General features: G+C 39.0%; 1 protein-coding gene across 3 annotated transcripts in view; it reads left to right on the top strand.

The window, feature by feature from the left end:
• Window positions 1-24,527, top strand: part of GLRA2 (glycine receptor alpha 2) — a 136,183-nt gene extending 111,656 nt beyond the window's left edge. For all 3 annotated transcript variants that reach the window (XM_071569625.1, XM_071569608.1, XM_071569617.1), the window contains one exon: window positions 23,011-24,527. In XM_071569625.1, coding sequence (XP_071425726.1) covers window positions 23,011-23,292 — 282 coding nt within the window. In that variant the 3' untranslated portion in view covers window positions 23,293-24,527. The remainder of the gene's footprint in view (window positions 1-23,010) is intronic.
• Window positions 24,528-25,517: the final 990 nt, after the last annotated feature.

Here is a 25,517-nt window from a genome sequence, read left to right as displayed (position 1 = left end):
TAAGTTTGGGACTGTTAGTGTTAAAAGCAATACTTTACAGCTTGAATGAAAAACTGTGCAGCTGGAAGCAGTGACAGATTTAGTCCCATGTGCAGGGGACACAGAGCAATACAAATAATAATGCTGCAGACAAGGGGGTTCACATGCATGCAGATCAGCTAAGGGAGGCACAAACAATGTTTTCAACTGAAGAGCTGCGACTAAGCACAAGTGATTACAGAAGCAAAGGATAACTCCACTAAGCAAAGATGGCAGTGCCTGGCTGAGTGCTTCAGAGAACTGTTGGTCTTAGAGCTGCCAGTGGTAAGGCAGGTACTGCAAGTGCCTAAACAGTTACCAAGGCTCTCAAAATAATGCAGTATTTCCATCATCAAAAAGGAGAAGAGATAAGCATTGAGTAACACCAGTATTAATAGGCTGTATCTATGGTTTCAATCACCTGAAATCCCTCTATCAGATCCTCCAAATAATTTTAGCATTTTCTTTACTTGCCCATAGAAAAAAAAATCAGTGCCTTCATCCTGACTTTGCCTTTAAAACACTTGGCACTACACTACTGTCCCTGGTGGAAATGTTTGCCTGCTCGCATCCATGTGCACCACATTTAGCGGGATGTTGTGTACGCTGTGCGTTATGTAAGGTGCCGCATCATGTGAATAATGGAAGTGCTCAAGGAAAGCCCTTTTGCTGAGCTATTTTTGGTACTCACTGAGCGAGCTCAAACATGAGTTTCATTGTGAAAATAGGAATCAGGCTCTGAATGACTTTTTCTCTCTCATCTTGCTTATTTAATGAATTAAAGAGCATGTAGCTTCTGCTGTAGATAAACACCCTCAAGATACTGTGGTTACTTTTATTTCTCCAGGGCAATTGCATTAGCACTTTAATGCAACTGTGCAGAAAAAAATCCAGCAGAAATAAATACACAGAAATGATCATTTAGTTTGAAGTTATAGTCCCACATACAACTGCAGTGAATATTTAAATGCAGTTAAATAATAGGCACAATTCACTGCAACATGTTGCCATGTCACCTTGTGACTTCAATTGAATGTCCTTGTCTGTCTTTTTATTGTGAGCATGGATAGGCTAGGAATGGCCCTAGTTAACATCAGTCAAAGTACCTCTATTGTTTATTAAATGGACATACATTTACTGCAAACATTTAAACAAAAACATCCTCTCAGATTTGAAAAGCATCTTGATATAAATCCTTAGTCTAGCTCTAGGCACAAGTCTAAAGAGAGAAATGAGTCCCCAAAGAAAGAGCAAACTGTAGGAAAACAAGCAGTTTAGCCATGGGTTGATATACAAATAATATCAAAAGATTTTAGTAAGAGCAGTCTATCCAGATGAACAGTAATCTTACTGGAAATGTAGATTTTTCAGTGAAAAGCAAACACAGACAAAGAAACAGTGGAAGAGAGAAATCGATTTTTATAGAGGCCTGTCATGGAAAATGAAATGGAAGCTTTCCCCTTCCTTTTTGGAGAAGGGAATGTTGAAAACTCTACACAAATATCTGTGTTTCATGTGTTTTACAGATAGATATAAGATGATGGACTATGTGGGGTAGATTTTTCACTCCATCCCAAGAAACAGAATGGTTGCATTTCAAGGAAAAGAATTCTGAAAATCAAATAAAATCCAGGGTACAATAAACATTCTGTAATCAAAGGCAGAGAAATGTATGGAACATGCAATACCAGTTCCTGAGAAAGACCTCAAATATCAAGTCCCAATTATCGAAACAATAATTAAAGCTGATAAAGTACAAGTGCATAAACTGGAGTAAGGACATCCAGGTGCCAGAGTAGAGGCAAGGCCAAGAGAACAAAATCAGAAGAAAAAATTAGAATTTCTGGGGGAAAAAACCCCAAACAAACAACAGCAAACCAAACAAAAAAAAAGAAACTACAGGGGAACAAACAAACAAAGAAAAACCCATAAAAATGAGAATAGTGAAGCCATGCCTGTCTAGAGGTGACTGGTAGGGAGTTTATAAAGCTGCAGAATCAGGAATCTTTATGCCCACTGAACTTATCAGTGTTACAAGTACTCTGTGGGGCAAGGGACAGATATTCAAACTGCAGAGAGCACACAGGGCGCCAAAGCAGCACCAGAACACGATACACTGTAATGACTCATGGTGGCTTTCTTGCAAATACTTAAGCAAATTATTTGCTAAAGTTATATAAGATAAGGACAGGATATTAGGTACAGAACAGCAATATTGCAGATGATGAAGAGACTGTCTGCTACATCACTTGGGACAAGTAGGACTGGAAAAGTCAGAAGGAATACTTGATAAAGTTTTTTTGGTTTTTTGCTTGGTAGTGGAGGTTTGCTTTAGAAACTTCGAGTCCTCTCTTGCACCTACTCAGCACGCAGTGGCTGAAAGGATCATCTCTGCACTGACAAACCTTAGGGACTGAAATTTGTACTTCACTTGAGTGAGTTTGTCCTCGTAGTTACTCATGAACAGCAGGAGACACGCCAGAAATGAACTCTGCAGTTTTCCAACTCATGAAAGGTACTCTCCAGCTGGGTGCAAATGTCTCATTTCTTATTATACCTAGGGGAGAGTGCAAACTGAAAATAGAGCAGAGGAAGTTAGAAAGAGACAGGAAATGGTGTTCTTATTTTTGATGCTTTAAAGTAACAAGAAGTAGCTTTTCAAGAACCATCTGCCACAGGCACAAGCTTTTGTTTTCCAGATAATTTTAGAAAATGGTTATTCTTTTGTTGGATATGTTCTAGCCCTCCTCATTTCATGGGAAAAAACCACAAATAAACCATAAAATAATTTTGAAATATGTATTTAATTATAAAAAAGAAGGAGACTTAAGGAGAACTATGTTTAAACTAAACTGCCCCTATCCAAGATTCCAGAAAGAGAGTGAAAAGCCACCACAAGGTCAAGGAAACAACTTTGCCCCAAACTGGCTCCTTCGTTTTTTCATTGTAGGTAGCTTGCCTTTGCTCTTTCCCCGACTCAACACAGGACACAATATCAGGCCCTGGTCTCAGGGTTTCTCACTGTTATGATAGCCAGGTCCACATTCCAAAGGAGGAGATGAAGACGCCAGGAGGAGAGCAATTTCTGATAAACTGTTGCCAGGGTCTGTCATGATACTTCATACCAGTTCTGAGTTCTATCCCAAGCCTCATTTTAAACAGCAAAGTATTTCAGTGTTAGTAAATATAAATTAGTATTTCTGCAAGTGAATGAAAGGGTCAAACAGAGCCAAGCATGATGCAGGCTGAAAATACCAGCACTGCTGTATCCATGTATTTCTACCCTGACTGGCAACCATGCTCACCCTGTGGATCTCCAGAGCATACTACACCAGTTGTATCAAATTACATGGTAAATTGGTGTAATGGGCAAGTGTTCAGTAGGATCCATGAATTGCATATTTACATCTGACCCAATTAATCCCATTCTCCACAGGGGATAGAAGCTTCTATTTGAATGTAATTAATTGTGAAGCATTCTGTAATGATGTTGTCCAAATGACATTGTGAAAAACCAAATTGTATTAACTAGACTGTTGAAACCTCATGCTCTCCCAAGGACTGAAAAACTTTGTTGTTTCCAGTAAAATTCAGGTTTTATACTATTTTTAAAAAGGTAGTGTTGAAGCCATTTGTTTCTCTTTTTATTCCTGAGGGAAAAGAACACTGTTTACAGTCATTCCTGTGGAAGTTGACAGCCATTGCTTATGGCAAACTGATCACTCAGAGCCTGATTCTGACACATTTGGCTTGATTTAATGATCAGACATGCTTATTTCTCTTGATCCATTGCTAGAAAAAGATGTTATTTACTGAAATATGATAATCTGTACTTGGGTATTTCTCTTGAGGCCTGATATTTTAATTCTTTTGTTACTGGGGGTGTGGGGGGGTGTGTTTCTTGGCTTTTTTGTTTGTTTATTTAGGTTTTTTCTTTTCTTTTGTTTTTGCAATAACACTAATCTGTCTTGCACAAATTGAAGCAATTGACCCAAGGACAGATGGATAGGTGTGGAAAGAGATTTTCTTTGCTACAACATGGGCAGGAGGCTAGGGATAGTTACAATGAAAGGAATAAACACCTTGAAACTCTACATATTTTGAGCACTTGTTGCCGAGTGTTCCCAAAGTCCTCACAAAGACTCATTTCAAGTTGGGAGCACCTGAAAACTCCATGAAAAGCCCAGCCATGGATCACTAAAAGTTTTCCCATTTCCACTCTCGGTGGATGGACTCTCCCTATGGCATCAGAGAGCTGGCACAGCCCTGGCTCATCCCACACCAAACTTCACTACATCAGAATCAATGTCAAGAAGGACTTACTATTGAAAAGCTCATTTTTCCAGGGGTTAGTTGAATATATCTGGCATATTGAATGTGTCAGCATGTATTTAGCTCCTGGAGGAAGAGACTGGAAAGGTCAGAAAAGGGTGCTGTGTTTGCCAAAACATGTGAAGTGCCAGAAGTCCAGAATCCTACCTGTGAATTTCATCATCAAGCCTGCAAATTCTCCCTGAGCAAGAGAATAACTCTTCAAGTAGTTTAATTTCTAATTTGTATATCTAATCTCTCACACAGATACTGTGTGTGCATTTGTACACGAACATTTATAATCCACTTGCATAAGTGCAAGTTGTTTTACCAAGAGTCCAAGGTTCTAATTTCTCTGTAATATCATGACTCTAAAAGACATGACACCTTTTTTTTTTCATGTTCCACATCAGTCTCTTCAAGTGGTTCTCTGTGTAGTTTTCTAGGATAACTCTTTCTGCTAGTTATGTGGAAATGCTCTGCTTTTGACCAACTCAGTCAGTTCTCTGTTAAGCCTTCCCAAGCCTGCTGGTGGTAGGGACTTGTCTTCAGGAGCTCTGTAATCTTCATCTGTCAAATGAATTAAGACGAGATCACAAACTCTGATCATTAGAGATTATCTGAGTTGCAAAATGTGAACTCTTCCACACCATTCTAGGAAAGAAATCTGTGTGTTTCCTCTTCAGGGTGTAAAGTCTTACAAGTATCTGCATGTAGCAACCCCAACACTCTAGCAAATACTTAACCAGAAATTCATCTATCTGTTGTCTGTTAACTTATGCCAGCTTTCTTTTTTGCTTCCAGAGAGGGCTCACTTTTTTAATATGGTTTGTTTCTGGTTTTAAATTGACAGGAAAGAGCTGTGCAACAGATACTTATGAAAAAAAAAGGCTTTTATCACATTCACGGTCTTCAGGTTTTGCAAAGCACAGTGCAGAACCAGACACCAAGTTACTCATTTGCCCCATCTGCAGAATTTTCATTTTGTAGGCTTTTTTCTGTGCTAATCATGGCAGGCAAGAGAAATTCTAGCAAGTCTAATAAAGTGTGATGCCACTCCAGGCTGGTAAGATAGAAAGAACTTGTGCATCATAGGATGCTGTTTTGGAGTCCTTGGTAACTTCTGTCTGGAAGACATACAACGTCCTAATGTTTGCTTTTTGGTTTTTTTTTTATTATTATTACATACCTAGTTAGATGAATTAAGACATATTTGTCTGGTCCCAGGTGTTTCATTGCATGTCCAGAATGGGTGTGTACACTGCATTGTCCTAACTTTGAAAGACTTGTGTCACTGTCAGTGTCATAAGAGTTCCCATGCAAAATTTGGGAGGAATCTTGAGCCAGCAGATATTTACACCAGTGAGTGGATAATCAAGTATTCTGAAAACCACAATGTGCTCTTGCTCAATAGTTTTCCAGCCCTATCCATAGACTATATATGTATTACCTTCCAATGGCTCTTGTAGAAGAAAATTACCTTTCTTTCAAGGTCTGCAAGTTCTTGCCCCATCCTTTACAGAGGAACAGTGGCAAATTACATAGCTATTTGACTTCACTTCCTTTCTTTGACCAGAATGTCAGCCACTCTTTCATCAGACAGGTCCCTCCCTGGGTATTAGTGCATGTATGTGTGTAGGTGTCCAAAATGGAAAAGCAGAGGAGATGTAACATATTTTAGATATTATTCTCCCTACATTAGCTTTACACTGCATTTCCCACATAGTTCACTGGTCCTTTTGTGCCTGTCTACCTATTAATTGCCAGTTTCCCCATATATTGTCATATCCTCAGATGCCTGGGTTTCAGCTTTTCTGAATTTATTAGTTCTAGTTCTCTTTCTGAGCTTCTTATTTTAGTTATCATGATTCTCACTCCAGGTAGCCTCACCAATACTTCCAGCAATGATTTCCCTAGCAAATCTAAAGAGGATTAGTTGTTTTTTTGATTTATCCTCTACCTTCAAAATTATTGCTATATATAGCTTCTTTTTTTAATTACTTCTCAACCCTTTCCTACCAAGCATAAGCTTAGTTACTCCTCCTGGTTTGCAAATTTGTTTTTTGTTCAGCTTACTCACTGTGTTTTCCATGTAGCATTTGTTTTCAGCTTTACCTTTCTACCTAGCAACAATCTAGTTTCTTATCATGGACTCCAGAAAACTGGATCCCTATGAGAAATAAGATATATCTCTTTTACAGATTTTTTAAAAAATGCTTGTAAACAATTGTTTTAGTAATACTTAAGGAAAGGTATAACATTGGATTTAGATTCTTATGTTCAGGTTTACACTTTAGGTAAAATGGACTTACCACCTGTATAAGCTAAACATAGAGCATTTTAGTCAGAAGGCAAAGGAACTTGGTAGGAACATTTGTTCAGGTCATTATCTAGACTAATAAGTTAAACAGCCAGTGTATGTTTGAAACTCATGAGGCAGTTGTTCAGCAATCAGCTGCACCTCTTTGCTGTGGGAAGCTCCATCTGGAGATGACAAATCCCAAGCAGGCTGTTCTATCTTGGGCTAGGACTCTACCTAGCACAGGAAGCTCTGTGTCATGGCAATGCATCCTCGATGCATCCACCTGGGCTCCAGGACTTTGTATCTCACATACTTTCTAAGCCAAAGGTGGTATTTTTGTCATGAGTAACCTTTACTATTTATGGATAGAGCAGTCAGTTCAATATGATGATTTATAAATTATTATAACACTTTTCCAAAACTTGCTGTGAGTTGTTCATTTTGAGCCCTTAGCCTTATGGGACCAGGAGTACATATGGCCACTGGAGCCAACAGGAGTGTGCACCCGAAGTGAAAAGTACATTGGATGTGGAGGAAGATCCTGTGTGAGCTGAATCTAGAAACAGAAATAACCAAAGCTGCGTACTAGATGAAAGCAAACAGGATGACTAATGGTTTTGCCAACTGTAATGCATATTCACGGTGATCAGTGGGTATTTGTTATGAGCAATGTAATGGTGAGTTCAGTGACTGTGCCTGCAAGGAGGGCAGGGTTGAAAGAGAAAGGAGGAGAGCTAGTTGTGCTAGTTTTCTCTCCTTGTCTGATATATTTTTGTTTGAACAATTACGTGATCAAGGGCAGGAACAATTTCAGCACATTGAAAGATTCAGAATAAGATAAATTCATTCTGCCATTTCAAATTTCTCAAATGATGGGTGGGGGCAGCTGGTGGTCCATAGCCCATGTAAGCAAAGAAGTAAAAACAGTGGGGAAAACAAGATTATTTGCTCTTATAATTAAAAATCATAAGAAAAAGAAAATCATGACACACTAAGTGCTCCAAGTCTTCACCTTAACATTGACTTCAGATTTTACAAAAAAACTAATTAATTAACTACTGTTGCAGTTCTTTTTTTAAATGTTTTTGAGCACACCCATTTTGATCCTTATTTTGGAGATGTCCTAGATTTTGTCTGTCACGAACTCCGGTGGAGTCAGTTCTGTATTTTTTGCTAATGAATTAGTCTTTTATTATTCTGCCCTTACTGTTATCTATGCTTGATATTCATGCAGTGGAGATACAAACTATACTTTTTACATAGCGACCAAACAGGAGAATGAAGAAAGAGTAATAAAAAGTCCAGAGAGTGTAGCTTTTTGCATGCACAGAAAATGTTGTCTTGCTTCCTACATGTAAATAAACACTCTTTTTTTCAAGTTTGCACAAAGGATGTTTTTCCACAAATACATGACAGCTCTTTTAAGAATCTCTGGTGCTGCATGCTGCTGTTCTATTACTCCTAGATACTGTGGATGCCTGTTTGTGCTGCCTGTCTCTTATTTGCTCTTTGATCCTTGATCACTTTCCCTTGCGGCTTATATTGTGTTATTTTGTTGTAAAAATAATCTATTTGAATTTTACTTTTTGATGCATGAAGACTGATGATTTTGTCACACTTCTTTGTACTGTTACAGCTTTCCTCTATGTTTGGTGAGTTATTCTGTGGGTATTTGTGTAGCTGGGTTTGAATATCAGACTTGTATCATTCTAACATATCTTTTTCGCCAGACACTGTGTTTGAATCTAACAAGCTGCTATTTCACAAATATTTTTCAAACTGCACATGAGGCTTAGAGATGGTTTTATTGTATGTGGCATCCCAGCGTCTCACTTTTTTCCTGTCAGTGTTATACATTCCTTGCTGTCACACCTGATTCTTTTGAGTCTGTTAAATATTTGCCTCCTTCAATGATGAAACAAGAACCTAGTTCTCCTGCATGAGGTCTTATTCATCTAAGGGGAGAAAGAAAACTATTTAGCCCAAGGCACCACCCAGGGGTACAGGGGTGCCCAAGGGGTAATCAGTGTGCTATGGTGAGATGTGAATTTTGACCATTCCTTTACTATAAGCCTTCCCCTCTTGCCTTCCATATCAAAATGGTCTTAGAAATTAGTACCAAATTCATATGAATCTGAGGATCTTTTCTGCTGGCAGTTTTTGAACCTTCTGAAGGAAAGAGGCTTAGACTTCGGCCTCTTTGCATTTTTAAAGCATTACAATTTAGTGAAAGCTGTTTGGCCTGGATGGTTATTGATTTCTATTCTGTTCTTCAAACTACAAACACAGAATTGTAGGATGGCAGAGAACAGGACCAGAAGAGCCCTTGAGAGCCAGCTGGCAGAGCCAGCACCAGGCAGTAAGCTGGACATTTTACAATTACTGAAAATATTAATCAGTGCTGTTAAACAGTTTCTTCTGTGATGTGCCCACTAGATCAGGAGTGATTTGAAGAGATATTTGTCAGGGATTGCTCCTCAGGGAGACTGTGAGCTAAATTATTTCTCTTTGTGGATATGCTGACCCACAGTTGAGTATTTTTGATTTACACTCTGTAATTCTCTTTGACTTCCAAGTACTCCTGAAACAAAGGTCAGTAAAAAAGTCTCCAAACAATTATTTACCATTCTGGACAGGAATAGTGATAGGCTCTTTCTATCCTAGGAGTCTTTCATTTCCCTTCCTTCTGCAGGAGGACAGGTTATAGCTGCACATATGCTACTGAAATACACAGGTTTGTATTTTGTATTTCATATCAATCTATTGAGCTGTCTGCTTTCTGACTCTGGCCTCTCATCTTCTCTTAGCTGCCCTTCACCCTTTAGCCCCTTTTAGAGGCTGCTCCTAATTTTAACTTTTGTCTTGACTCAGGAAAAATTTCTCAACACATAGATGAGGAATAAGGATTAATCCAATACTTATTTTGACAGTGATATAAAACCCATAAATGCATTATACAGCCTAAAAACAACCTGCCCAAGCAATTAGCTCAGTAATCAGACATTAAAAAACAGCAGCAGAAGAGCAGAGCTACAGATTACAATGCATGATGATTTACTTTATTTAAAAGAAAAGCACACAGAATTTTAATTATGATCAGGAGATTTTGCATTTGCTGCAAGTACTCATATGGGTTGCTAATGTGACAACTGTGATTTGACAAGGAAGGACTACACAAGGCAAGACTTAAGAACTGGCAAATAGGAATACAGTGACTATTTCTTTTCAGACCCTGCAACAGAACACATATCTGAAATGAATATGTGACAAGAGGGAAGTATTGGATTTCTGTGTGAGGAGCTGACAAGTCAGACAAACAGCAGCCATATATTATCTGTGATGGTGAAAAGATCACATCACTTATAACCTTTGAAGCAACAGGAAAACTGAAAGCGACATCATTTTATAATGATCTAAGAGAGAAATGTCTCTTTTTTTTTCTCTGCCTGGTTATATATAGATACTAGAGAGAGCCCTGCTGAGCGGAAAATGGAGCATATGATCAAGGGCAGTCCAGTGAGTCAATTTACTGACTAATACTGTAGATTATCATGTCAAATATATAAAACAAGCAATATGAACAATAATGAAGCCTAGTCTATTTCTTTCCTGTAAATTGAAATGAAGATGTGATTGGAATTGTCACACCTTGTATATATGAGCCAGATTCTCTTAATCATCCAAAACAAATTGCCTTATTCTTTATAGTGACATTTATTTTAAGAGCTATCCCACAACTGGCAAGCTGAAACCATCTATTTAAAAGCGTCACACGTGTAAAATATCCTCTAGACTACTGTCCCCTCAGGTTCAATGGTCTCACACTTTGAAATACCTGCTCCCCTCAGATCCAAAGAAGGGATAACTCAGCCTTTCCTCCTGTGGGGAGAAATCATTCAGTGCAGTGTCATGTGGACACACTACAAATGAGCTCCAGTATCATCAGTAAAACACCCAGCCATGAAGCCAACAAGGAAAAAGGCTCATAGAAACCCCAGATGGCCATTAAAAAGAGACTTTCCTTTCTGGGTTCTCTATCTTTCTGTGACTCAAAGTGTCAGTGAGCAATCATGAGGAGGGGGGTATTTCCAGTATCGTGCAGGCTCCATGGGTCAAATTGAATACTGACTAAAGAGATGGTACTGTTAGAAATCTGGTATAATTTCCACTCCATACAGGAGTTAATTTTAATTTATGTGTACAATACCAGGCTTCTTGTGTTTTACTGGTGTCCAACCACCAGGTGAAAGTCTGATTGCCTTTTGGTCTGTCAAAATTCTAGCATGACCAAAAACTTGCAGAAATAACATTTGAATTGCAAATCACTGCCATTTCTTTGGGGTTGAGAATCAGTCAATGTTATTGATTACTAAAGTCCTTTGTCTAAGAATAGAGACAAGAGTAATGGAAGAGACATTTACTGTTTGCTAATAAGTCACAAAACCCAAATACTGTATGTCTGTTAAGTATAATTTCCTGAAGGTGGTGTGTAAACTTTTATAGAAATTAGCACAGTGTTATAAATTTAGCACATATAAGGAAAAGCAGATGGTACTGCTGTGATTGGACAAGTCATTGGAGTATTCTAGTACATGCCAAGTCTTTAATCTATTACTATTTGCATTTGCTATCACTTTACTCTGTTTTCAGTAGACTAGGACAACATGTGCTATGCACAAACAACTCTTTTTGCTGAGCTTTAAACTTAGAATAAAAACGAGATCCCATTTGCTGGTTTTGCAGTACTCACTGTGATAATTTTCCAAAGCCTCCAAATGGCTCATGTTACATGTTCCAGGTGGTGAGAACAAAGTCACAGACTGCTATATGGGCCTCAGGATTTGGTGAGCTTCAGCATTCCATGCCAGCGTTGGGACATGCTGTATGTCATGAACTGTAGATCAAATTAGATCAAAATGCTTTATGGCACTGGAAATTCTTTGAGCAATTATCAGCTCTCTTGATATCCAAAATGGAAGGTTTTAATTCAAAACAAAACAACACAAAACCTATTTCCTGGTTATTCTTAAACTGTAGAATAACACTTCTCAGTTCAGAGGTGGTCTTGGCAAGGTGGATCTCTACTTTTATGATTTTTCTGTTCTTTGGAGGAAGATAATTTAGCTGTAAGAAGCAGAAAGGGGTCACAGCAGATAGGGCTTGAGGAAGGAATTGAATTTTGGAAGCAGAAGATATAGGTCACATATATGCAAAACAGTGAGGATGAAGGCATCAGTGAGGAGGTAGGGAAAAGCAGATCTGTGTAGTAGTGAGGCAAAATGTGTGGTGGAAAAAAAAATTAAAAAGGAGCCAAGAAGAGAAGAGACAGGTGCATAAAAAAGGAGACAGGGAAGCAAAAGTACCTAGAGAAAGTATCAATTTACCTGTGTTTCACATTAGGGGTTTTAAGGCCCCATTCATGTTTCCAGCTCAGAGAACAGGAAATCAGTTTAATGCCCACTCATAACTGCACAGTGTGTGTGATATCCCATTGTGCAGTACTTAGGTTGTTACCAAACCCATCATGTTGTCTGATCCTAGCAGAATGCTCCTGCCTGCTACTCATAAGGCTTTTGGATGTTCAATGAAGTAGAAATCTGTGTTGCTGGGTCTCCCTATATCTCGAGGGGCTTCCTGCACTGTGTTATTCTCTGGCTTATTAGCATATTTTCTAAATAGATCCTTCTCCTGGTGTCATCCCTGCTCAAAAGTGAAATCCCTGGGTCAGGACATCGTAAGCCCTCACAGTAAGTCCTGATCTCTTATGCATACCTAATGACAGGCTTCTCCACAGCTCTGGCACTGCAAACACTGATTTGGAATTTCTCCAGGACACATAAGAGAAGAAACACACAACATCCACATTTCAGGGAGGCTCCTGGGATAGCAACCTTTTATTTTTGTGTTAGTCTTATGCTCTCTTCTCTAGATAAGTTAACTGAACATTTCTGTTTCCTTTTATCTTGATATTCTTGAACAAAACTTGAGTTCATATGACTATCTGAGATCTTCTCCCAAGAATACTCCTTCTACTGTGTAGCCATGCTTCCAGATTTCATCTATCTGTACCTCTCAGCACTGAGTTTTCTTATGCAGTGCTAAATCTATTGTTTCAGGTTATCTTTTAAACAGTTTTGCCAAGTAATGAAAGGCCATCATCACAGGGGATCTGTTGCTTAGCTACTGGTCTGGGCAGATGGTCCTCCTGGAGAAATGCCAGCACCCCACCAAAGAGCCTGTTTATGGGCAGAGAGGATTGGGCAGGTTTAATGACCCTTGTCCATGTGTTCTGTATCCCTGCTCCTCAGAACTATTGTGGGGGGGAAAGCTACTATAAAAGATAGCATTTCAAGGAGTGATTAAATATGGACTTTGCAATTTGATAAATGCTCTGAAGAGTGCTCCTAATCTTAACATGGAATAAAACCACTATCACTAGGCGAGCTTCCCACTAATGAATGCCTTCAGGGAATACCTTAGATGACCAGATCAAGTAGATGCCCACATCGATATGTATGCACATATATTTCCATGGGTGGGTGCATACAGGCTGTGTGTGTGTACTTCTGTGACTCTGTGTGTGTAATACAGCAATAGAAAACTATCAAGCCCATTTTAAATGAAATATTATTTTATTTCCACTGTATGCATACTTTCAATGACCTTTAGGATTTATGGATTTATTACTTGTCAGATGAGAAAAAAACACCCCAACAATGCTGTGTAAAGATTGCACTATGCAGTTGCTATGCCACTTACTGCCATTGATTTTTACCTCATGAGGAATGTTTATTTTGCAGAGAATAAATGATATTAGAGTTTTATAGAGCAACCCTCAAAGAAAAAATTAAAAATGAAAATCAAGAAGTCTATTTGTGTGGTAAATTTCTAATACATTTAAACAGTCAAGATGTTTCTAAGATGAAACAATTTAATATTGAAAACAAGTTTGAAGTGCGGGTAGCTGGAAAATATTTTGTTTATCTCAATCATGCTTTGGAGATATGTAAAAATAGCTAGAGAATCCAGATTGAGATCCTGACTAACAATGAGAATTAAATGATATGCGAAGTCAGAAAGTATGATTTCTGTAATAGAAGATAAGAAAAGAAAACTAACCTCAAAACACTATTTATTGGAAGCCTGGCATTAGGAACTGATAACTGAAAAAGGGACGTTTGTCTCCTCAGGAATGAAAAAAAAATTACCCACACAGAACTTATAAAATTTGCATGTGAACACTTTAAGATTGTTCAGATATTCTTGACTATTTTTAACTAAAGGATTTAAATTATAAATGCAATTTGCAATATTTAATTCATTTTGTGCAGTATTTGCATAAATTAAATGCATGAATGTCTGAGAAAGCTCTGGTAAACTCTGGCTTTGCTGGGGTTCATTCTGGGTGTTTGTTGTAGCAAATGACTTGAAGGAGAGAATCCACCAACAGAGAGGCAAAAAGCCTTTTCCTCTTGCTTCCCTTTCTTATTCTCCTTCCTATTCCCATTCCTCTTCCCAGTACTGAGCACGAGGCCTCAGCAAAGTGTACAGATGCCACAGGTCCCAGTGCTTCATCCCCAGGCCTGGTTCAGGAAGGGAGGATGGTCCCCACTTACACTGGCCTGCTGCAGGGTGGAGGAGCTGAGAGAAATGAATTTTAACCTTAAAAATCCCTGGCAATACATTGTTCTAGAGGGTAACCTGCATGAATCAAACCATGAATGCTGTTTATGGGCCCTGTATGTACATAAAAACTTTCTCTTTTTTAACTTTCAACTGACTGAATAATAAGACACTCAGATGCCACAGTCAGGGCATAGAAGTGGTCTAAGAAAATTGTCTGGGATGGTGGTGACCTGTGACAGGACCCGAGGAAATGGCCTGAAGTTGTGTCAGGGGAGGTTAGGTTGGATATTAGAAAAATGTTCTTCATCCAGAGAGTGGTTGTGTACTGGAACAGACTCCCCAGGGCAGTGGTCACAGCACCAAACCTGACAGAGTTCAAGAAGCATTTGGATGATCCTCTCAGGCACATGGTGTGACTCTCGGGGATGGTCCTGTGCAGGGCTAAGGACCATGATGATCCTGATGGGTTCCTGTCAACTCAGCATATTCCGTGACCACAGTTAAGGCAGAGTCCAATGAGAAATTTCCCAAAGATGCGATAAAAATCATCTTCCCCAAAATATTTGAATCTGCTCTGAGAAAAGGACTAGAGAACCTGATGGGAAAAATCCTGAGGAAGTGGGTGCTCAAATATTCCTGTCTGTGAGCTTCGGTGCCCCATGTGTGACATTGGCTGTTCCTCCAAGCCTGTCACACACCTGGAGACACCATGTGCCCTTGTCCTGTGGCAGGACTTGTTGGTTGCTGATGACCCTGCAACAGATTTCAGGGCAGGAGAGCATTGAAGTCTGAGGCTGTGGCTTGAACACAGTCAAAAGGATGTAGGTGAGAGTCTGTCTGTCTCTCCTGGAACAGATATTTTGCAGCAAGCAGGACAAAATGGGATAAGTAAGTTTTAGGTGCATTTGCATTGGGGTTTGGGGTTTTAAATGTTCTAAAACTTTAACAAATGTAGTCTTGGTTTACATTGTTTAACTTTGATGTTCCCATTAACAGGTATTTCATGTTCTGGCTGAAATAGTCACATATTTAAAAACTAACTGCAGTTTGTTCAGTCATGCATGCAGACAGAATGAGCAGAAGTCAATTGTTCTGTATCAAGCAGATTTCTGGTCAGAGCAGATTATCCTTCAAATCTAGGTCCTCGACATGTATTTGTCTGATATAAAACACTTATGCCCCATTCCTGCTGATAAACTGGTCAACCTCTGCTTTCATTGGCAAGAGAATGGCAGAAGTTACCCATGAGCAGTCAATTCTCCAGAATTCACTGTCCTAAGAGGATTTAATATGCAGTTAAATATACCTATAAGACACATTCAGGTCACTGTGTCTCAGTATTTTTAGGCATTACTTTCATTTAAAACAAAGAGAAACCAAGATACTGTGTCAGGAATCAATCTGCTGTCTTCTTAGGAGGAATAACCATCTCTATATCATAGCATCTATGATGCTTTGCAAAACAGCATTTCATCTGGTTCTCCCTCCCCCAAAATGAAATGATTAATAATATTATCTATAAAACTTGAAGAAGAAATCTTCATGAACTATGTTTGCAAGACTGAGACAAGGATGTCTTGTTTTACCAAAGAAAAAGGATTTTTTTTTGACAACTCAGTCACCCTTACTGACTATATAATCTTTATTATTAAAATAATCCTTGAAAAATCTAGATTCCACTTATAGATATTTCAAGCCAGGAAAATATTTTTGCTCACAACATGTTTAAATTATATTAGTCTTTCAGTTGGATAATGTTCAATTTCTACTCAAAAAGGGTGAAGCCACATTAACTACCATTTCATTATTGTATTAACAACAGTTCACTTGCTGTTCATACATACTGAGTAAGTAAATCACTCATGCTTCAGAGATTCTTCTGCTGCTTGTTGGACACAGAAGATATTACTAGACACAGCTTTCTAAAACACATTCAAATTTGTCCATAGGAAAGCCTTAGCAAAGACAATGATGACCAATTTCTCTTCCATTAATAAAAATGTTTGTGCTATTTATAATGCAGGGTCTGTTTTACTTAGATTTTATAAGGCATGAGCGTTCAAACAAGAGCAAAAGCAAACCTCAGTGAGCATGAAAATCACTGTTAAGAGTGGCAGAAATGGGAGGAATGCCACTTTAACATGCAGAATGGTGATTCCTGGTGGAGGGGTATCATGCAGTAGGATTCATCAGAGACTGTTTATGTTTTTGATGAAAAATCTTGGTGAATATTCAGGGAAAACAATATTTAGACCAGAATCTTGAAAGAGTTTTGTCTCTACTTCTTGCAGGATAGAGTTTGGAAGGTGGTACTTTTACATCACCTTCTGTTTCTCTGAAGTTAAGGAGAATTGGGAATGGCATCTGGCATGGGTGAGCTGAGATCCAGAGCTCTTCAGAGTGTTAGAAATCAGAGAAGTTTCTTAGTGGCCTCTTTATTGCCAAATATCACCATAGCTTGTTCCATCTTTCCTTTTAACCCCAAATAAGAAATTGCAACACGTAGGTTTGCCATGTAACATTCACTTCTTTCTCTGTCTGCAGGATTTAGTCCCAAAGCAAAACTATATGTAAGAAAAACATGACATTCAAAATACTAAAACTAGGAAAATTCAAACATTTTTCAACATTGGCTCCAGCTCCCACTACATTATGAAGAGGTGAAAGATCTGAATTCCCAGAGGACATGCCATGTTTGGTGAGAAGGAATGACCTCTGTCCCTGGATCCTTTCTCCAGCAGTGGTCAGGCATGGATATCGTATTTAAAAGCTCTGAGACAAACCTAGAAGAACTTTTCTGTCTTTTGAAAATAAGCAACCACTTTTGCATGAACTAGGTTGCAATTTCAATAACTGCACATGGACCCATGAGTCTGTATCATTGTGCTTTTTTCATCATCTGAAATGGCCTCACAGAAAGATTTACACACATAAATGAAAGATAAACTTCCTTTAAAAAATTTCCCTTTCTCTTTCATCATGTTATCATGTTTTATCCTATTTTCTGCATTGAAAACAAGAAAAAAAAAAGCCAACATAAACTCCTAAAACCATAACCTACTTATTTTCCTTCCATTTATTAATTTTCACTATGATTATATGATCCTGTGATATCATCCCCCAAACACAGCTTTTCTAAGATGAAGAGATCTCATTTATTTTCTTCCTTCTAATGCAAAAAAAGTTTTTATCATTCTTGATGTTCTTCTTTGTATTTTATCTAATTCTGCTATGTTTTCACTACGTTTGAGTGACTAGAAATGCCTCATGTATTCAAAAACTGGTCACGCTGGGAGTGGATAAAATGGCAGAAAGATATTTTTTGTTTTGATTGCCCTTTGCCTGACTGCTGCTTAGAAGACTAATGTTGTCAGAATCCACTATGTGGTAATTCCCCAGATTCCCATCAAGGAAAAAAAAGCCTGATGATTTTGAACCCATTACTATCTATGTGTAATTAGAGTTATCTTCTGCAATGTGCTTTATCTTGCACTTGTTGTCAAGCCTGTATTTCATTTTCTGTTATTTTGTTACTTAGTCACTCAGCTTTTAGAATCCTTCTGGAAAGTCTCCTTTAAATGTCCTTTTTCACCTGTGTACCTCCCTCAAGAATCTTTGCCCCAGCTCATTTATAAATCAATTCCTTCTTATTTGTTCTCACACAGATTCTTGGAGATTCCCTCCAGCAAATCCCTCAGTTATGAAATCAATCTTTTAATACCAAACTCCATTACTGCCTTTTAAACAGTTAATCTATGAAAGGACCTTCCCCCTCATCTCCTGACAGTTTAGCTTTGTAAAAGGCTCCTGTGAGGAGCCAAAGGGGATTTGAAAGTCCAGACATGCTTCTCAGTTGAACTACCTTTGTCCACACACACAATGACTATTGAAAACTGAAAACATGTCTCAAAGTCATAAATGCAATTTAGGAATGAAATCTCCAAAGATATTTTGGTGTCTATTTCCTATTGATTCCATTTTGCATTCAACTCTGAATTGATTGTGAGTTTCTAACTTTGTGCTTATGAATACCAAAAGGAAAATTTCTGTGATGCTCTCTATCCTACACCTAAAATTAATCATCCATGTCCTTGAAATTTAATTAAACCAGATAGTCTTTTAAATAGTTTTTTTTGACCATATGTTGGAAAAAGAGTAGCAAAATTAAAAGAATAAATCAAATCAGAGTAAATTAAATACACTGTTTGAAGCCAGTCTTTCTTGTATTTTCTTCATTGTTAAAACTGAGTCAATGCTGACAATAAGCATTTAAAAGTGGTGAGGACAAAGCACTTCAGAATGCGTTGTGCAGAAAGCTGTGCATGGAAGGCATTGAATGGGCTGGATTTTCTAAAGTGTTTTCCCCATTCCTGATGCTTTGGTGTGAAGCTGGTAGCATGAAATACATTCTAAACCTGATGGAATAGAAACAAAAGCTTCACAAAGATGAAAGATGAAGAAAGAAAACCATGTCAGAAATATTAGCCCATCTCCATTTACCTACAGTTGTTGCCTACTGTAAGCTAAGTCAAGAAAATCTAATGCCTTTACGTTGTAAAGCACAGGAAATTACTAAACTCATAATAGGAAATTAAAAATTTAGAAAACATGTAATTCTTGTTGATAAAAATTGTTTAGAGCCAATACTCAAGCCTGCTCACTATGACACCATAAGATGATACACATAAACCTATACTGAAAAATGATCTGTAGAAAGAATTTGCCCAAATCCCAGGAAATATATTTAGTTTTCAAAGGATAATTCTACTAAAGTATTCAGGATGTGGACATCTGAAAGAAAACTATCAAAAGAACACTTTTATCTTGCTATTTATTTTTTTCTGTTTCTCATCCTTGCTTGTGACCCTTTTCCGTATGCTTTAATCAAGGGCAGATGAAGTTATAACTATGCATTATGTAACACTAACATCATATCCCTTTAGAAGAATAAAGTTAAAGACTTCACTGGCAGTGGATTCTGCCACTCCAGTTGATGTTCAGTGGCTTCCAGCTGCTCTTTGATTTTGCTTTTAAAATTTGTAAATACATAAATAGTCTGGGATTTGTGCAAAGTAGATCCTGTCCAGTTTAAAATTAATAAGTTTTAAGTGTTAAGTGTAGTCTGGTTAACATAATAGTAGAGATGTTTGCAAATTAGTTTGGGCTACTTTGCCAGTGACTAAGCTAGTGAACAGGAGAGGTTGAAGACTGTCATTGGATGAGTCTCCATGTTAGATATGTCAGAGGCTGTGAAGTGAATACAACCTTGAGAATAAAGAGTCACTCTGCAACCCCATCAGAAGGCACCTTTGGTAGGTTTCCCAGTAGTTCACCAACACACTAAGTTAAAGGAAGACATATCCACTACTTAATGGAAGGCACCTGAAGTCAGTTCTTCATGTCACACTTTGAAACATGATTGAAAAAAGGCTCTCTTTGTCAAAGTATATAAATTCGTTTTTCTGTCTGTAACTATTCCCCCAAATCCTTTATATGTAACAGGATGTTGGAATATTATCTGAAATTTCAAATTGTAGTTTTGTCATAAGATTAGGGTGTTTTAGAGACAGCTTACTACATGCATACTGCTGAAGTAGATTACAAAAGGGAATTTATTGTTCCTGAGGCCAGGTATCACCACATGACTCATGTAGGATCAGTCCACGGCAGAGTAGGTTCATCTGGGAGAAAGTACGTTGGTATGGTCCATGCCAAAGTGAGCTAAACAACAAGCAGCATGAACAATGAAGTGCCAGCACTTGGGTTGATCCCCAGCTCCCCTCAGCAGCATGGAGAAAGTCTTTCTGTGCCCACTGTTTCATTTTGGGTGGAACTGGTTTAGAGGCTCAGAGGGCCAGAAGTACACTGACTGTGCAGTCTCATGGGAAAAGTATCCTCCTAACACCTACATGTGGGTCTTAATATTCAGGGTTTCACTGTTAACTTTCAATACCATTAGCTGATTTTATTGGAAAGGTCAGAGATCTCACTACCCTGAGGTCTTTCAGGTGGTGTCTGGTCAGATGGGAGAGCTCTGATGGGCTCTGGTCTTGCCTATGAGACCTGGCAGAGCTCAGGGTGTGGGTGCCAGATTGCAAAGCTCTTTCGGCTCCTGAGTGATTTTACTGCTTAAAATCCCATGATGGTTGTGGAGCTGCAGCATCTCTATGGCTGGAGGTGGGGCTGTGAGGAGTCTGACTTTCTTCAGTTCCAGTGGCACTTAGGTGATCACAAACCTTACAGCTTGGGTGTCTCCAGCGCTATGTTTGTAGAGTGTAATACCAAACACAATGCCATTCTCTTAATTACTTATTTAGTCTTTGAAAAAGATTTTTCTGATAAAGGTTAAAAAAACCCCTACATAAACACACACTTTTTTTTGCACCCAGCAAACAACTCTACGTTGGGAAAACAGGTAACAAACTGATCAAATTATTTATCTGGGAGAAAGAGATTCAAATCTGCTCGAGCAGAGAAGGAAAATGAGCATGTACTCTTCATACCCCAGGTGAATGCTGTTCCTCTTGTATCCAGGGTAAATCACATCTACTGCAGTCCTGAATAAAAAACTAACATGAGAATTGGGTGCTTCCCTCTGGGTTTTGTGAGAAGTAGCACAGAAACTGTCTGGGTGGGGAAAGCAGAGCTCCAAATCCCTTTGGGAAATAAGTGGCTCCTTATAGTTAAAGGTTGGGTGCTGAATACCTGAAAGAATGTGATTTAAATATCCCTGTCCTTAATCCCAGATGGCTTCACACTCTGGTTGCCAAAGTGTAAGCTCAAAAGGAGGACTGACATAGAAGATGAATTGCTCTGCTCCATGTGACAAAGCCGTGACCCAGCAGGGCACAGTGGAAGTCAGGACTCTCCAAGCCTGCATTGAGCTCAGTGCTTTTTTTTCTCTTCCCACACATCTCTCAGGAGCAACAGAAATTAATTTTTTTAAAAATGAATGAAGTACATATGGCAACACAGCTGCTGAAAATCTGTTATCCTTTTTAATCACCTTGCATGTCCTGGGCATGCATTTTATCCTTCAAAGTCAGTAAAAGGGAAAGCTTTGAGAGGAAGGCATCTCCCTGTATTTTTGGGGGACTTTGCAGTGTTATTAAGTCATGCAAGAAAAGCCTTGCCTATGAGGCTAGCCAGAACATAGGTCTCAGCAGGTTCATCTTCAAAATACTTGACATACTTATAATCACTATGACAAGCAGAGTTTTTCACAGAGGTACTGCAAACTGCAAATAAATAAAATTGAAAAAGGAGAGGACCATTATTTTTCTTAATGATGGTGAACTTTTGAAATGAAAAGGTTATAACTACTCAAACAGGTTGCAATGACCCAGTTTTCCACCTGCTTATGGGTACAGTGTAGAACAGTCCTCAGGCTGAAATGGCAGTAGTTCCAAAGTAATGTTTACTGCCTATCTTCCTTCCATAAACATTCAATGCCACAAGCAGTCAGAGTGACTATTTCTCATTTGGTAGCCTTGAATCACACCACTGGTTATTCATGTTTGCGTGTCAGCTCCAAGGTAAGGAGAGCAAGTCAGGTGATATATTTAATTCCAATGCTGCAGCTGGGGAGAGAGAAAAATGCAATTATTGAAAAAGGTGTTTCTGTGAAGGAGCAGTGGTTTACATCCTGAATAGGTGCAAATTTTCCACCCTTTCCATCCCCAAGTTCAGCCAATATACTTCTTATTCAACATCTTGCTGCTGTGACGCTTTTCTTCTTTCTGTCTTTGATTCTCTTAAGTTCAGAAGGCTGTGGTTTAGTAAGAGATATGAGGGACTATCCCCTGTGAGGGAATGCACTCCTTGTGAGCCCAAGAAGTGGTCATTTTCAGTCCACAGTGAAGTATCTCTTGGTCAAAGAGAGGGCCTTTAACTAGGGCAAGCTGCTGAACCTACAACTGATCCCCTCTGAAACAAAAAATAATAGAGCTGCTTTGTCTGTTGGTTTTGGTTCCTTCATGGAGGGCTGCCAGCAGCTGTTAACTTGTGTATTATTGCGCTATCAGACAGGAGAAATGTCATGAGAATTTACCAGCACAGCCACAAGCCTTTCATTAGGCAGTTATCATAGCAATAAAGTTCAGTGGTAGTTACTCACCTCTCCAAAAACAAATATCACCCACTCAGACATGAAAGAGAATGGATTTCTGCAAGATGGTGACACATTAGCTCATGCTATTGCATCTAACTCCCAGTTACCACTAAATCCAAGTGCCCAGTGCACTTTGAGGTATTGATTGTCAGAACACTCCTCCTCATTTTGTAGACTGGAGACAGAGCTGCAAGGCTGTGCTAAGGCTGAGTAATGGAAACACACTGCCTTGAGCTTGGGCCCCTGGATTGCTGGGACATTCTATTCAACCTGGCACAGACTCCCTGATACCAGCATTACCATGTTTCCTCCTCACAGAAAGCCCAAGGAGAGCAATGAGAAACCTGTGGAGTCAGATCTCTTCCCTGTGGGACTGCAAAACAGATTGCTGCTCAGCGCACTTGATTCAGTCATAAATAGAAAAAATAAAGCTCTGATTCACAAACATTGGAAGATACATAAAATCCAGATATTTTATGCAAGTTTTAACTGCTTGTTTGTCTTTGAAACCTGGATGTTATATCCTAACTTAACCAATGGATATGCTGAGGTGCTTTGGAGGGGTGCACCTCAACTACACAAGTGCATGGCATGCTCAATAGACAGATGATTGTGTGTCTTATTTGTCTTCTTTATTCTCCAGGAAGATGAAGTTGCTCGTGACAGTCGATTCAATTTCAGTGGCTATGGCATGGGTCACTGCCTCCAAGTCAAAGATGGCACAGCAGTCAAGGCTACTCCACCCAACCCACCTCCACCACCACCACCAAAGGATTCAGATTCCATCAAAAAGAAGTTTGTTGACCGTGCAAAAAGGATTGATACAATATCCCGTGCTGCATTCCCACTCGCTTTCCTCATTTTCAACATCTTTTACTGGATTACATACAAAATTATACGGCACGAGGACATTCACAAGAAATAGGCAACTCTGGTTTGCCAGGACTTCTTAGCCAAAGTGATCCACATGTAAATAAACAGTGAAATGTCTTTATGTAACTTGGACTAAGGATTTATTTCCCACTCCCCCAGAACACTGGAGAAACTAGCAAAGAGGAAAAGAAGTACAGAAGGAAAAGTGATTGCATGACAATATATGCTGTGACACCAGTCAATGAGGTTCCCCATATGTACTCTCAGTGTGTTCTTCAAGATTCAGCATTGATCAGACATCTGTAATTGGGGCCAAGTTTTACCCAGCTTTATCATGAAGATAGAACCTTCCACAAAAAAAAGAGAATCAGAAAACAAACAATTCTTGTAAAACATCTACCAAGAGACTGTGGTGGCTACAGTACAGTGAGTTATAAGAGGACCAAACCTTTTCAGGATAATGTTGCCTTTCTATTTGAAATAAGTCTACTGAGCTACATTCCATGACCGTGTCTGTAGGTAGTGGTTTCACCAAGGAGTCCTTTTGTGGGTTGTAAATTATTTCTACTGATAGGGGAGAGGAAAAAAAGAAAAAAGAAAAAAAAGATTTATACTTTACTATCCTTGTGGGTGTGCATTTTAATATTATCTTGCTTTACTAGAATTGTAATTTCCAGGTTGAACTTGTGTGTCGTGTGATTTATTTGATAGTTGACACTCCAAACCTAGTGAAACTGCCTGGTTTATTTTTGTTGGGAGACCGTGCACTTACTTCATTTTATTTCTGCTGATTTTACATGCAACTTGAGGTGCCAAACTGTATTTTACCTATTGTGCTACCCTGTACCACACTACTTAGTAAGAAATTGTTTCCTCAAAGGTGTAGCTCAGTTTAGCATTGAGTTTCTATTACCGCTCTCATTGTAGCTGCAGTCAATAGCTCTATAGGTAAACACAACTTGTTTACAGACCTCTAATTTATATCTTTACTCAAAGTGGCTATCATTTTAAATATCATTAAATAACCTAAGAATTTTGAAACTGTACTGTGATTTTCAGGACCTGTTACCTTTTGGTGCCAGATCTGCGTTATTCAAATCCTTGCTACATGTTTTAAAGTAGAAAATTAAAAAAAAAGAAAAGAAAAAAGAAAAAAAAAAGATGGTATTTTTGCTTACATGGAAGAAGACAACCTGTATCATAGGATGAGTCAAACATTAAAATTTTACACTTGCTGTAAAAGGGTTTATTAAAAAAAAGGTATTTGTTCAATTTCAATAAAGCTAAATGTGGTACTAATATTTCTTCACTCTTTTCTTCATTTGCAGCAGCAGCAGCAGCAGCAGGGCTGTTAGTGCCACAGCCCAGCTCTTCTACCACTGTCAGCAGAAAGAGGGTGAAAAGCAGCCTTCTGCTGACCTGGCTTGGCACGCCAAATTTTGCTATCTATCCTGCAACAAAGAAGGGGCTGCTGCGGCCCCTGGGAGTACGTCAAGGACTGTTTCAGAAATGGGGCTAGGATGTGATGTGAGAATTTGTAGAACATTTGCATGTGCTGAGCCAGGCCTTGGGGAGGAGACGCTGCTCCCCACTCACAGAATCCCAGGTGCATACCAAGAGCACACTTCAGCTTCACATGTGTCATGCCTGGCTCAGGGGTATCCTAAACCTTCTCCTGACTTTCTTACAGCTTTACAGCTTTGGTGAGCTGAAGGACAGGCTGAGACGGCCTATGGCAGGTACCACTATAGACATGGGAATGACCAATACTTAAAAAGCAAATTAAACCACGTTCAGTTTTCTGCCCTTCCTTTGCAAGGCCAAACCACAACCTGTAGCTGCCCAGCACAGATACTTTTTTCCCACTCCCCTAATGAGATGTGGCACAGAGATGTACTGTACCTGCAACACTTCTCACTCTACTTTCACTCCTGGACCAGCTTCTGCTGAGAGGTTGTGGTTACAGGTTCCACAGGCTGTCCGAGCCTGTATTTGTGTATCTATGTGTCCCCATGTCTCTCCACAGAGATCTTCACAACTCTGACTCTCAAACAGTTGCATAAATTAGTGGCAAAAAGCCAGTTGTACATTTTATCTCCTACTCTTTTGTCACTTACACCTGTGATGCAATGGCAACAGTCACTTCCATCTCTTTGAGACCACAGATCTGGGCATGACTGACAGACCAAGAAAGGGGAACCAGTGGGAACTCAAGACAACTGTCCAAACTCTTCTGCTTTGCAAAACAAGTTTTTAATGCAAATTTAAGTATCATAA

This window comes from Pithys albifrons, chromosome 1, assembly GCF_047495875.1.
Source record: "Pithys albifrons albifrons isolate INPA30051 chromosome 1, PitAlb_v1, whole genome shotgun sequence".
Classification (NCBI taxonomy): domain Eukaryota; kingdom Metazoa; phylum Chordata; class Aves; order Passeriformes; family Thamnophilidae; genus Pithys; species Pithys albifrons.
Note: the sequence above shows the minus strand (reverse complement) of the source record. Positions and strands in the feature narration are given on the sequence as shown.